Source organism: Papaver somniferum, unplaced genomic scaffold, assembly GCF_003573695.1.
Source record: "Papaver somniferum cultivar HN1 unplaced genomic scaffold, ASM357369v1 unplaced-scaffold_21, whole genome shotgun sequence".
Taxonomy (NCBI): Eukaryota; Viridiplantae; Streptophyta; class Magnoliopsida; order Ranunculales; family Papaveraceae; genus Papaver; species Papaver somniferum.
Window position 1 is genome coordinate 17,783,350 of NW_020631041.1, and position 11,448 is coordinate 17,794,797.

Below are 11,448 nucleotides of genomic sequence, written 5' to 3' on the forward strand. Positions count from 1 at the left end.
TAAAAAACTTTACTAGTAAATCTAGAAAACAGAAGCATCTCTTATTTACGAGACATTAGTCAAATTATGATTGACATTGATGTTTCCTCACCAATGAAACACTAATATAAATGTTTCGAATTATATTATGATAACGACGACACATAATACAAATCTTTATAGATCATCATGCTATGGTTGTCCTTCCTTTTCTTCTTCAACTCCAGTCCAGAGTGCATTTTCTAAACCCATGGTCGAACATCAGATTAGAAAGATAAAACTCAGGCTAGTGACCAATGAAACTCGTTTCCGAACACCAGATCAAAATCATGAGACTCAGGCTCCTGGCCAATTAAACTCAAACCGATTTCTTCCCGATTCGGCCCCAAATACCCACTTGCCACGTTCCAACAAACGATTTGTCCACAAAATACATTAAACTAATCCTCTCCATTAAGACTCTAATCTCAATGTTAATGCGCACTTAATCACAAATTTTTTTTAGCACTTCAATAAAGTACAAGAAAAAATTGCCCTTAGTCGTGGTATTTCTAGTAATATCGACACAAAAATAAGTGCAATTTTGTCATTTCATGCCATTAAATAATCAGTGGGTCTAAATAGAGTGATGAAAGGGTAGGGGTCTTCTCCTTCATATGAAAAAAATAGCTCTTTTTTTTTCTTCTGTGGTGGTGATAAAATAACCAGAGAAATTTCTCAAACCCTATTTTTTTTTTTTGTTAGAATTTTAGATTAGGGTTTTTGTCTCTGTTTGTAATCTTATTCATGTACTTTATTTTTCTAGAATTTTTTTGATTTTTTTTTCTTCTTTTGATGGGAAGATTTGACTCGATTTCACCATTAATCGAGCTTCGTAAAGGTAAAATTACTTCTTTTTATGTTTAGATCTCGAGTTTTATGAAATAAAATCTGGGTTTTGCTTTAGTTTTGTTGTTTAACGTTTGAGGATTGAGATCTTATCAAATTGATGCGTGTTCTTTAAATTATGATGTTATGCTCTGTTTTATGTTACTGAATTTGTGATTTTAGGGTTAGGGTTTTGTTTTTGGATTTGTTTGGATGAGAATTGAATGATGTGGAGAAGATCCAGATGTATGATTTGTTAAATTACTTGAATTTTATCAAGTTTGAGCTTGGATTTGGATAATCTTAAGAAAAAGAAGTTATTTTTATCAATGTTTAGCTGAATTGCTAATAACAAGCTAGTACTTGTCTCAATTAAGGGTTCTTGTTTTGTTATTGATCCGGTGTGTATCTTGATGTGTGTATAGTTTGTCCGTAACTCGGCTAGTTTTGTGGTTGTTAAGGATTTGTAGTTCATAGTTATCGGGGTTTGTTTTTTCTTCGGTTTGTGCTGTGCTATATGTTTGTGTAGAATTGCTGATAGTTGGATTTCTATTGCAGGGTTTGGCTAATATTTTCTCTGAGGAAACATCTTGTCTCCGTGGGAAGGCGGCGTTTTTGTTTTATGAACAATTTTTTGTTTTGTTGAATTTTCAATTAACAATGAACTTGTCGAAAAAGGGTGTTTCAAACAATGTGACTAAGTTAAGTGTGGTTCCGAACACAAATTTGAATCCAAATGCAGCAGAGTTTGTACCATTTGCTCTTAGGTCTTCACCAGGTAGTACTAGCACTGGGGAAGTGGTGACGACCCCGAAGCTTGAAACTCCAGGAACATCGGGAAAAGCAGTGTTGGATAGAAGTGAGTCAACTGTTTCCGATGAAGAAGCTCTTCAATATTGGCGTCGCCAGCTTCCTGATGATATCACCCCGGATTTTAATTTCGCGGGGGATGATGAATTGCAGGGACCTGCAGGTCTTGCATTCTCATCTTTGTCATTACTTGATGGAAGTGAAGCGTCGATGTTCTCTGGATCTACCGGTAGCAGTCAGATATTGACTAAGCAGCAAGAATTATCTTCTCACGGTTTTGATAAGATGAAATATTCTGTTTCGCCTTATGGAGTGGAAGATCAATCATCAGCTGGTTTTCTGAATTTGCCAACTAATCCTTGGGATAAGCAAAATGTCAGCAATGATCAGCTTGGCATTGGGAAGGAGGGTTTTCAATATAATGGGAATGGTGGATACTTGAATGATATGCTGAGTGAAAACCCTAGTTTTGATGGTTCTGAGGTGAATCCTGTGGAGTATTTGGCTCTGCAGTTCCCTGGTTTCGCTGCTGAAAGCCTTGCAGAGGTTTACTGTGCCAACGGATGTGACATGAACCTGACGGTTGAGATGCTCGCCCAACTGGAGGTATGCTTCGTTCTTCCTGCTTATCTTGACATATCTAATTATCTGAAGGATAAAAGTGAGTAGAGCTTAGCTGCTTTTGCTGGTTATGCTGCATTCTTTTTATATAGTGTTTTTTTGCTGAATAAAGTTACCTTAATTGCTATGGCAGCTTCAAGTTGATGGCGGTTTTAGTCCAAATCTTAGCTCAAAGACACTGTCAGCACCAAACCTTACTGCCATGGATTTCCCTGCTCTTCCAGAGCCGGACAGTCAGAACGGTCTGCCAAAGTATGCTGGAGATGACACTCAACAAAATCCAAATCCTTACAGATCAGCAGACAAAGAAAATCTTCTCCTTTTTAGGACCAGCTCCTTTGGTGCACCTAGAGGCGCTATAGATTTTGCATCAGCTGTCAAGAAATTGGCAGCTCAGGATTCTGGTCAATGGAAGTACGAGAAAAATGGTTCAGCCAGTGCTACTATTGGTTCAAGTAGAAGTTCTCATGTTTTAGCCAGCTCCTACAGTGGTGGGCATGGAAAACCCACTTATGGGGATAGGTTGCAAAACTATGGTTCAGCTCGGGGAGCTCCTGCTTGGCTTGAGACGGGAGATTCAGTGGGTAATATTCTGTGTCGATGTCTTGTCATATTTTCCAATTGATATAATACACTCTCTTTGGAAGTTTATACCACGTGCCATTTTCCTGTTGGGATCGCAGCGAATATGTACTCAGAATCCAGGGAAGCTGCTCGTGATCATGCACGCCTCCGTAATGCATATTTTGAGCAGGTATTGTATCTGAAAAGTTGCCTGTTCGTGTGTTTGTTTCTCGTGGATTACTTCATTTACAATATACATAAGTGGAACATTTTCGGGTGTTCACATGCTTGTAGGCAAAGCGTTCAGACAGGCCCCTTTTATTCGATGAACTTTTTAGTATCATTGAAACCTTAACGTGCATTCTAAAATTAGTTTCTATTCATTTTATTCAGCTTCCTTTCATTGTCCTGCACTGTAAATGGCGGTCTTGACCTGATACTTCTTTTTTTGAAGTGGTGTAGTACTGATTTATTCAATAGATTAGGGACTTTTGTGTAGTTTACTTACTAAAATTTTTGATGCATTATTGAGAAGGCATGATTTTCATGGTAGGCATTCCAAACACAGTGTGGGGGCTCAGTTCCTTGCTCACTATGAATGACATTTTTATGCAACAGGCACGACAGGCGTATCTCATAGGCAACAAGGCTCTAGCTAAAGACTTGAGTGTCAAAGGGCAGCTACACAACATGCATATGAAGGCAGCTCATGAGAAAGCACAAGAATCCATCTACCGCCAAAGGTTTGTTAATCCAGATCTTTAGCATCATTTCTTACTTCTCGTATACTAGTTAATGTGCATGTGAGTCAACGTAGATTGTGGAAGGATGTACTTTCAGCATATTTGCACTATTGCATACCTCTTCAGTGTCCCAGCCCAAATAGTGGATTGTATGCTCGTAAGGGAAAAGTCACTGATTTGTGCAGAATCTTTCTTATTGTACATGCCACATCCTTTAACACGGTGTTGGAGCAGTGTTAATTGTGGCTTTGCTTGAACTTCTTGTGCCTATCACCTACTGAATGGACTGTTGATTGGATGAAACTTCTATCTAGGAACCCCGATATCCAGGCATATGGAAGAGGACAGGAGCGGATGATTGACCTTCACGGGTTGCACGTTAGTGAGGCCATCCACAGGCTGAGAAGTGAGCTGAACGTGTTGAGGAGTGCAGCAAGAAATGCAGATCAGCCACTCCAGGTATATATTTGTGTTGGAACAGGCCATCACACGAAAGGATCTCGCACTCCAGCAAGGTTGCCAGTTGCCGTGGAACAATACCTTTTGCAAGAGGAAGGTCTTGATTATACTGAACCTCAGCCAGGACTTCTTCGAGTTGTGATATATTGATGATTCAAAAAAAAAAAAACAACCAAAAAAAAAACTCAAAACTTTGTACAAGGTATACGAAGATTTTACAACACGTTCAAAACCCATCATAGTCACCACCTCACCATTTATCTTCATCTTCATCTTCATTCTTGTATGTGTATACAGTAGTCGAAGAGAAATAGAGGATCAGAACCTGTCAGAAAAAAATTACAAAAAAAAAAATATGAAGAAGAAGAAGACGAGGAATGTGGAGAGGAATATTTAAGGAAAAAAAAGAAGGAAAATTGTGTATGTTAACATGGTGACAATCACAGTCACATTTTGGAAGTTCTTAGCAGCAGAAGGGAAGATTTAGTAGAAGCTGTTTTTTGTTAATTTGAATTCCTGTACTTTTGTGCTATATTTTTTGTTAGAATTCTTTTTTTATTCTTAGTCTCAATGTAACAATAGATTTATACATGATAGACCCAATTTACTAGTGTCTCTCTGTCAAATTTTCAACTTCCAGCATTCTGCTAGTCTCTGAAACTGCACTCTATTGATCCTGTAACCATTACCAGATGACATTCAAAACGAAAAATTTAACAGATAAACAGCATTCAGTGGAGGACTTTACTCTTTTTGGACATGTAATACTCTTTAACAGATGGACATTCAGTTAAGACCCTCCGGTAAAACTCCCACAAAGGGAATGGTAGAGCTGAACTTGATTCACTTGAAAGTTAAGTGAAATAGGAGAGAAATGAGAAATCAACTACCACCTTTACTAGAGACTTTCCAACATATAACATCCAATTAGATCCTAAAATTTACAAGAAAACTGATCATTGGTCCTTCGCCCAAATACGTATACCAACAGCTATCCATGGAAAAAATGTATCAAGAGCTACTCTCAAAGTGTATCCCTGCGACGAACCTGAACTCTGAGAACTCGCTGATTAAAAAAAGCCTTTTCTGTTCCTACGTGAAAAACTGTTATTCTAGGACACTTGAAAAACAGTTCTGTTACTAATGAACCCTTTTCCTACTTTACCATGCAACTCTTATATCACTCTAATCACTATCAGCTGAAGAATTAGAGGAAAGTTCTTCCTTGAGTTCAAGTATCAACTGCTCCATATGTCTCCTATAAACTGGCATGAGGTGATCGCTGATCATTCTCCGTGAAAGCCTCAGTTTACTGTACAATGATCTTGGAGTGGCAAATATTTTGACTTTCCCACCCGTCGATACATCAGATGTGTCAGTTGAATTTGCACCTTCACCATCACCTTCATTCTCAGGTTCCACTGGTAAGGTGACAATATGCATGATTTTTCCAGGAGGAAAAAATCGGTGGGACTCTTTTATGTCTGGCATTGAGCTTTCGGGTACCATCTCACTTACCTCAGCAATTGCAGTTTCCTCCTGCTCCCTTGTTTCCTCTAAGATCTCAGCTTCTTCTTCTTCTTCTTCTTCTTCTTCTTCTTCTTCTTCTTCTTCTTCTTCTTCTTCAGCTTCTGTTTGTTCGTAGAGCTCTTGCTCGAGCTGTTCCCACAACTCCAATTCAGTCATGCGATCTTCGCTTCTTCCATGGCCCATTAAATCTTCACCTTCACCATCATCTGGAAAAGAATATCCAGTTCGTGATTCAGTACTCCATTCAATTCCTTCAGATGTAGATACTGGAAAGTCTTCGGTGCTATTTCTACTTGTGGTTTCTTGGGATATTATAAAGGCTTCAGCATGTTCTGTTGTGGTGGTAGATAGAGGCTCTGTTGAGCCCTCATCTTCCTTTGAGTTTGAACAAGTAGTCGTCGTTGTTCGCTGACGAGCACCCATGCATGACCATGAAGATAGTTTCATTGATGGACTCCTCCACGCAGCCTGAGCCACAGTTTGAGCTGTCTTCATCACTACCTGCCACACATCAACTCAACGTTAACAATTAATATGGTAACATATGTCTGTCACATGTTTTTTCCGTTAGAAAATTTTAAACTCAGACTAGGACATTTATATCTTTCTAAAATGCAACTGCTTTGTTCTTGGTTTCATGGGTTGAACTCATTTTTACTACCTTAGGTAGAAAACGATTGGCTTACCTGTGTGCCACTAGACACGGGACGCAAAATTGCGCCTGCCCCAGCAACTTTTGCCCTAGCACTAGCCATAGAAGGAAGACGAGATCCCAAGGCTGATGCAGAACGATAAACGGAGCTCAAGATTCTGGTTTGCTCAATCTGATTCCTCAGATCATTCAGCCATGCGGATGCTGTAACCTGCAAAAATACAGGCTAAATTCAAAAAGAAACATTACACGTAATGGTTTCCTGCTCAAGAACCGTGTATAAACTAAATTCATACAAAAAAGAGAGAAAAAGGCGAGAGTGAAACCTCAGTACGCAAGTCATCTGCTGATGCAGTCGAGAATGTAGGCACCAAATCAGCTCCATTAATTACTGACGTAATGAAGTTATTGCCTGATTCAGCTAATTCCCAAGTCATACAAGCAGCTGCAAAATGTCATCCCCATCCAGTGCCATTAGAAATTTTTTAGCTTTATAAGCGCAGTACTTGCGATGTCTATATATACCTGGAGCAAATGATACACATGTAGTTGTTGAGAACTCCTGCTGCTCACGCATCACATATGTTAAAAGCGCAGCAGTGCCTCCACCCAAAGAATGCCCAATAATCTAGGAAAATCCAAGGGAGAAACTTATACATGGAGGTTACATGAAATTTTGCAACAATAGTCAATAGTGTCCATAAAACACTAGAATATTTAAGACAAAACTGAACAACACTCGATATCAAAATACATCTCCAGGGAATGGTTCTTTCCTGAGCTTCTAGCTTTAGAGATTTGTCATACTGGAAATAAAATTTGTTACCTTGATTTGATAATCTGGAAATTCATGGAGAGCGTTAAGCAGACAAGGCGTAGCAAGTTTCGCAATCCATCTAGCAGCTGCCACCATTCCACAATGTGCATAACCTAAAACCAAATTGCTAACTCCTCCTTCATGTACCACAGTGTGATGAAAAGGAACAACTGCACCAGTTACCGCAGTCAAAGTGTCCTTAATACTATGAGTTCCTCGGATCACTAAGAGAATACATTTTGTTTTTTTGTCTACGAGAACTGTGAATGCCGGTTTCAATATCTGCACAACATAAACCAATGGAGCCCCATTTAGACGGTTCAACCAAACAAGCTCATTACTAAAAACACTCAAAAGCACACATATATTCAGCAGAAGTTACAAGCCCGATGCAAAACTCTATAGATTCTAAATCATAACTCACCCCGGCTTTGGGCTCCTGAAGAAGAACATCCTCTCGAGAGAATCCAGTCTCCTCTAAGAACAATGGAAATGGTTTCTTTGAGAAATGCCAACAAAATGTCAACAATCGTACAAGTAGTCTAAGCTCATTCAGTACTTCAGGCCCTTTAAGCTGTAAACTATCTTTACCACCAAATACACTAGCAACATGCAAGTGTCCCTGAAAAGCGACACAAATAACACTCCTCAGCATATATCGAACAACAAACCACGCCACTAAATGCCCATCAAGGAGCAACTCAATTCAAGTTTCCTAAACCTGCATGCGACTGCACGACAACAACCAAAAAAGTGCCAGTGTTCATACCTGCCTCTTAAGGAGAAAATTGATACCAAAAGCCAAGTCACCAATAGGCCATTTCCCTAATGTTTCAGAGTAAGTGAATCTCAGTGTCTCCGATAAAGTCGATATAGTCTCCAACCAAGTTGCCGGTGCTTGTATCGGCCTACGCGATGAAACTCGATTACTTACAACAGTAACAGACTTGGTAACCTCACCGCCACCATTTCCCCCCTCATCATCATCATCTCCCCTAGATGAATTGCTTTGTAATTTCTTATTCAATGTGTAATACAATAAAGCAGCAGCACCAGCTGCAGTTGCCATACTTGCTGTTGCCATCACTTCTCACATGCAATGAAAAATCAAATTCCTATGCCAAAAATTAAACTAAATCAAAATCTAATATAAACCCAGTAAAGATGTAAGATAGTAGAATCAGAAAAACATAAAATTTATGATTAATAGTTTATAACATGAAAAGCCCTAATTGAATTGAGATTCGGGAGAGATCACAAACCTGTCGATACTGTGTGCGTGTATGATAAAGAAATGAAATTTCTGTAACCCTTTGATTTGTTTGTTCTTATAGTTTTGTATTCGGATGTGAATGAAAATGAAAATGAGAGAATTGAGATCTCAAGAAAGTAGGGTTTTTGTATTGAGAAAATTGAGAAAGTATATTTTCCAAGAAACTGAAACAACGACGATGCTTCCGTTTAATACGTGTTAAAAGTATATTTTCCAAGGTTTTTATGAGTCAGCTTATTGGATATGGACTCTTCCAAAATCAGTACTCGTGTTTTGATTAACACCTTGTCGTGACTCAGCGTCTGACTCGATCAGAGTCGCACGTTAAACCAATTGTTTTTTCATTTCCCGTGGATGTCTGACTTGAGATCTGACTCGGCTTGTACATCTTACCCGTATTTGAGTTGGGTATAATTTTCATTTCCGTCGGATGTCTGACTCGAGATCTGACCTGGCTCGTACATCTAGCCCAGAAGTATTTAAGTCGGATATAATTTATGCAAGACTTTAATTTTTAGGTGGGTTAGCTAGAATCTTTGTAATATTGATAGTAAGGCGGTCCTTAATTCAAACATCTAGTGAACCTTACTTTTCTTCGGTATCGCTCCATTAGAAAAGACGTTAGAAATGTCTGAACAAGTGGTCAAATAACAATGCGGTTGTTGAGTTTGTATATGACTCGTTAGGCCCGTACCATACTGGATTCAGAATAATAAATTTTGAGTTAGATAACATAAGTTTGATTCAAATGGAATGGGTCGTCATTGAGGAATGCGAAAACCATCTAGTGATCCGATGGTTCTCAAGCTTCCTCCCATAAGGAGGTTGGGGATCGAACCCTTGTAATAACAAAAACCCTAAGTTAATATAATTAGGTGTAGTTCTAGAGACCACTGTTATAACCTATCAAAAAAATAAATAAAATCAAATGGAATGGAATGGGTTAATTCAAGATGAGTACTTAGAGTCTGGTTCGGGCGGACTCAGATATCAAATTATTTGTTTTCTCATTTTTATTTTCAAATGTCAGATTTGGTTTTTCGAAACATATAAGTTAAGTAAAATTTTATACTTGATTGGACTGAAACATATCTGACTGGATCCAGCATTAGATATGTAGGTTTAAAAGTCAGAAAAACAAACGCGCTGTACGTCTAACTCGGATGATCAAAATATTTTACTGCTCCGGAGGCGAAAATATTTTTCTTTTGATGAAAAGGTTAGCATAATTAAAAAAAAAGAATAAGAAAAGGTATATAACCGTTACTTGGGTTTACTACATTATGAAATCACTGCTCAATTAGCTAGGACGCAATTGATATGAATCAAGCAAAAAGTGCTATCAAGAAGACCATAAAACTAACATATACGGTCCTTACTGCATAGAAATGTTTTAGAGTTTTGGTTCTTCCAAACTGTCCATATGATAGCATAAGGAAGTAACTTCTAAACGCTTTCATATATTTCACTAAGTCCCATCGATTTCCATCTTTAGATTTTAACGGAGAGATTTGCCTGGCCAATTTGGGGCTTAGTATGATTATTTTGGGCCTACGACTACAAGAAAAAAAAGAGTATTTTTGAAGTAAAATGGATAACCCGTTATCCATTTAAATGGAAAAACTACCCCTGATTGGTTAGTGCTAATTTGGGTGATTGAATGATGTTTAATCAAGTTAACCCTAAAGTCAACTACCATTAATTCATCATCAAAACTTGAAAAAAGATTATTTATTTTTTTAAAAACTCAATCCGGAATCAGTTGATGTTAGTGCAATTGTAAACCGATTCTGGGTTGAGTTTTTCAAATGACGAAGTAAACCCAGAATCGGGTTTTTTAAACCCACATAAAATGATTATCGGAATCGATGTTTATGTATGCCCACATAATCCTATTATACCTTACTTTCAGAAACAAAATATTCATTACTTAGTTTAGGAAATTAGCACATTACATATATAGGATTCAGTATGGGAATTCTAGAATTTGACACATCAAATGTTCGTCAATGAACTTCCGAGGACGCTGGCACAACGTCGTATATTCTTTGTGGTGAATGAACTTAGTTTCCCCATTACGAATTCTCCAAACCCATTGAAACGTTCCAGCTGAAATTTAGTGAATTCTTAAATGATAGTAAGTATGCAAACTTTTAACGACGATATAAGTATAAATATTATCGGATTACTCACTTTTTCCCTAAGAGGAGCTTGTGGATGATGTTGGTACACCATATTTCTAACTTTAACATACTCTCGCATTGCGCTTTTTATATAGTTGTATCGAAATTCCAAGTCTCTCCATTTGCGGTTATTCGGATTCGCGGTACGCTCGTAAAAGAACTATTTAACTCTCATCTAAATCATTGAATAGATTTCATTCGGACGTTCACGGAAGGTATTAGCAAACTATTTAACGAGACACAAATCTTCATACGGTTCCCATTTTACGAGTTGCTTATCTACTTTCGGATCCCATTCCATTTTCTAGGCTAGCTAAGTGTGTGATGTTGGAGTGGCTCAAAGAGGTTGTCTTTATATAGATAAAGACTCAACAACTATTTTTTTCAAATTCAATTCAAACAATCAGAGTTTAGGTATGTCCATATAGTCTGATTGTATCCTCGCAAAATCAAATAAAATGTGCCTCTCAATAATCGGTTTTTAATATTGCACATGTAATCCGATCCTTGGCAAAAAAAAGTTACAGAAGAACTGCCACTTTTCCTTGCAAGAATCGGATTACATGTGATGCCAACATAGACCGATTATAAAGGTTGTCAAAATCTGCCTCTCAATAATCGGTTTTTAATATGTCACTTGTAATCTAATTCTTGTCAAAAAAAAGATACAGGAACATTGCCACTTTTTCTCACAAGAATCCGGTTACATGGGATGCCCACATAAACCGATTCTCAAGGATATCAAATCTCTGGATTTTTTTGCTTTGTCAGAATCGGACTTTAAAAGTATCCTTCAAAACCGATTTTGTAATTGTGCCCCTGGAGAACTGTCAGAATCGGATTTTATACAGGTAAATGTAAACCGATAGTGACAGAAAAAACTTCCAGAATCATGCATTTTTTTCACACACACATTGTAGTTGGTTCTTTTGTCGCGTCTTAGACAAACA

At 37.9% G+C, this 11,448-nt stretch overlaps 2 protein-coding genes across 2 annotated transcripts; one reads left to right on the top strand and one right to left on the bottom strand.

Annotated features, from left to right (window-relative positions):
- Window positions 1-633: 633 nt before the first annotated feature.
- Window positions 634-4,653, top strand: LOC113340004 (polyadenylate-binding protein-interacting protein 7-like). The gene is made up of 6 exons (XM_026585215.1): window positions 634-859; window positions 1,405-2,262; window positions 2,411-2,861; window positions 2,961-3,031; window positions 3,460-3,584; window positions 3,899-4,653. The coding sequence occupies exons 2-6, from the start codon at window positions 1,507-1,509 to the stop codon at window positions 4,191-4,193; spliced, it is 1,698 nt and encodes a 565-aa protein (XP_026441000.1). The 5' UTR covers window positions 634-859; window positions 1,405-1,506; the 3' UTR covers window positions 4,194-4,653.
- A 265-nt stretch (window positions 4,654-4,918) lies between these two features.
- Window positions 4,919-8,490, bottom strand: LOC113340003. The gene is made up of 8 exons (XM_026585214.1): window positions 8,305-8,490; window positions 7,812-8,157; window positions 7,467-7,664; window positions 7,052-7,324; window positions 6,751-6,853; window positions 6,552-6,670; window positions 6,260-6,436; window positions 4,919-6,074 (listed from the first exon to the last, which is right to left on the bottom strand). Exons 2-8 carry the CDS (start codon window positions 8,124-8,126, stop codon window positions 5,229-5,231), a joined length of 2,031 nt encoding a protein of 676 aa, XP_026440999.1. The 5' UTR covers window positions 8,127-8,157; window positions 8,305-8,490; the 3' UTR covers window positions 4,919-5,228.
- Between the last annotated feature and the right edge of the window lie 2,958 nt (window positions 8,491-11,448).

Bases quoted from the DNA above. Each gene is read 5' to 3' on its own strand.
- LOC113340004 (XM_026585215.1), top strand. From the start codon at position 1,507: ATGAACTTGTCGAAAAAGGGTGTTTCAAACAATGTGACTAAGTTAAGT. The intron at 2,263-2,410 runs GTATGCTTCGTT...TTGCTATGGCAG, and splicing joins AGATGCTCGCCCAACTGGAG to CTTCAAGTTGATGGCGGTTT. The intron at 3,585-3,898 runs GTTTGTTAATCC...ACTTCTATCTAG, and splicing joins GAATCCATCTACCGCCAAAG to GAACCCCGATATCCAGGCAT.
- LOC113340003 (XM_026585214.1), bottom strand. From the start codon at position 8,126: ATGGCAACAGCAAGTATGGCAACTGCAGCTGGTGCTGCTGCTTTATTG. The intron at 6,854-7,051 runs GTAACAAATTTT...GGATTTTCCTAG, and splicing joins TTCCAGATTATCAAATCAAG to ATTATTGGGCATTCTTTGGG. The intron at 6,075-6,259 runs GTAAGCCAATCG...GATGTGTGGCAG, and splicing joins CCGTGTCTAGTGGCACACAG to GTAGTGATGAAGACAGCTCA.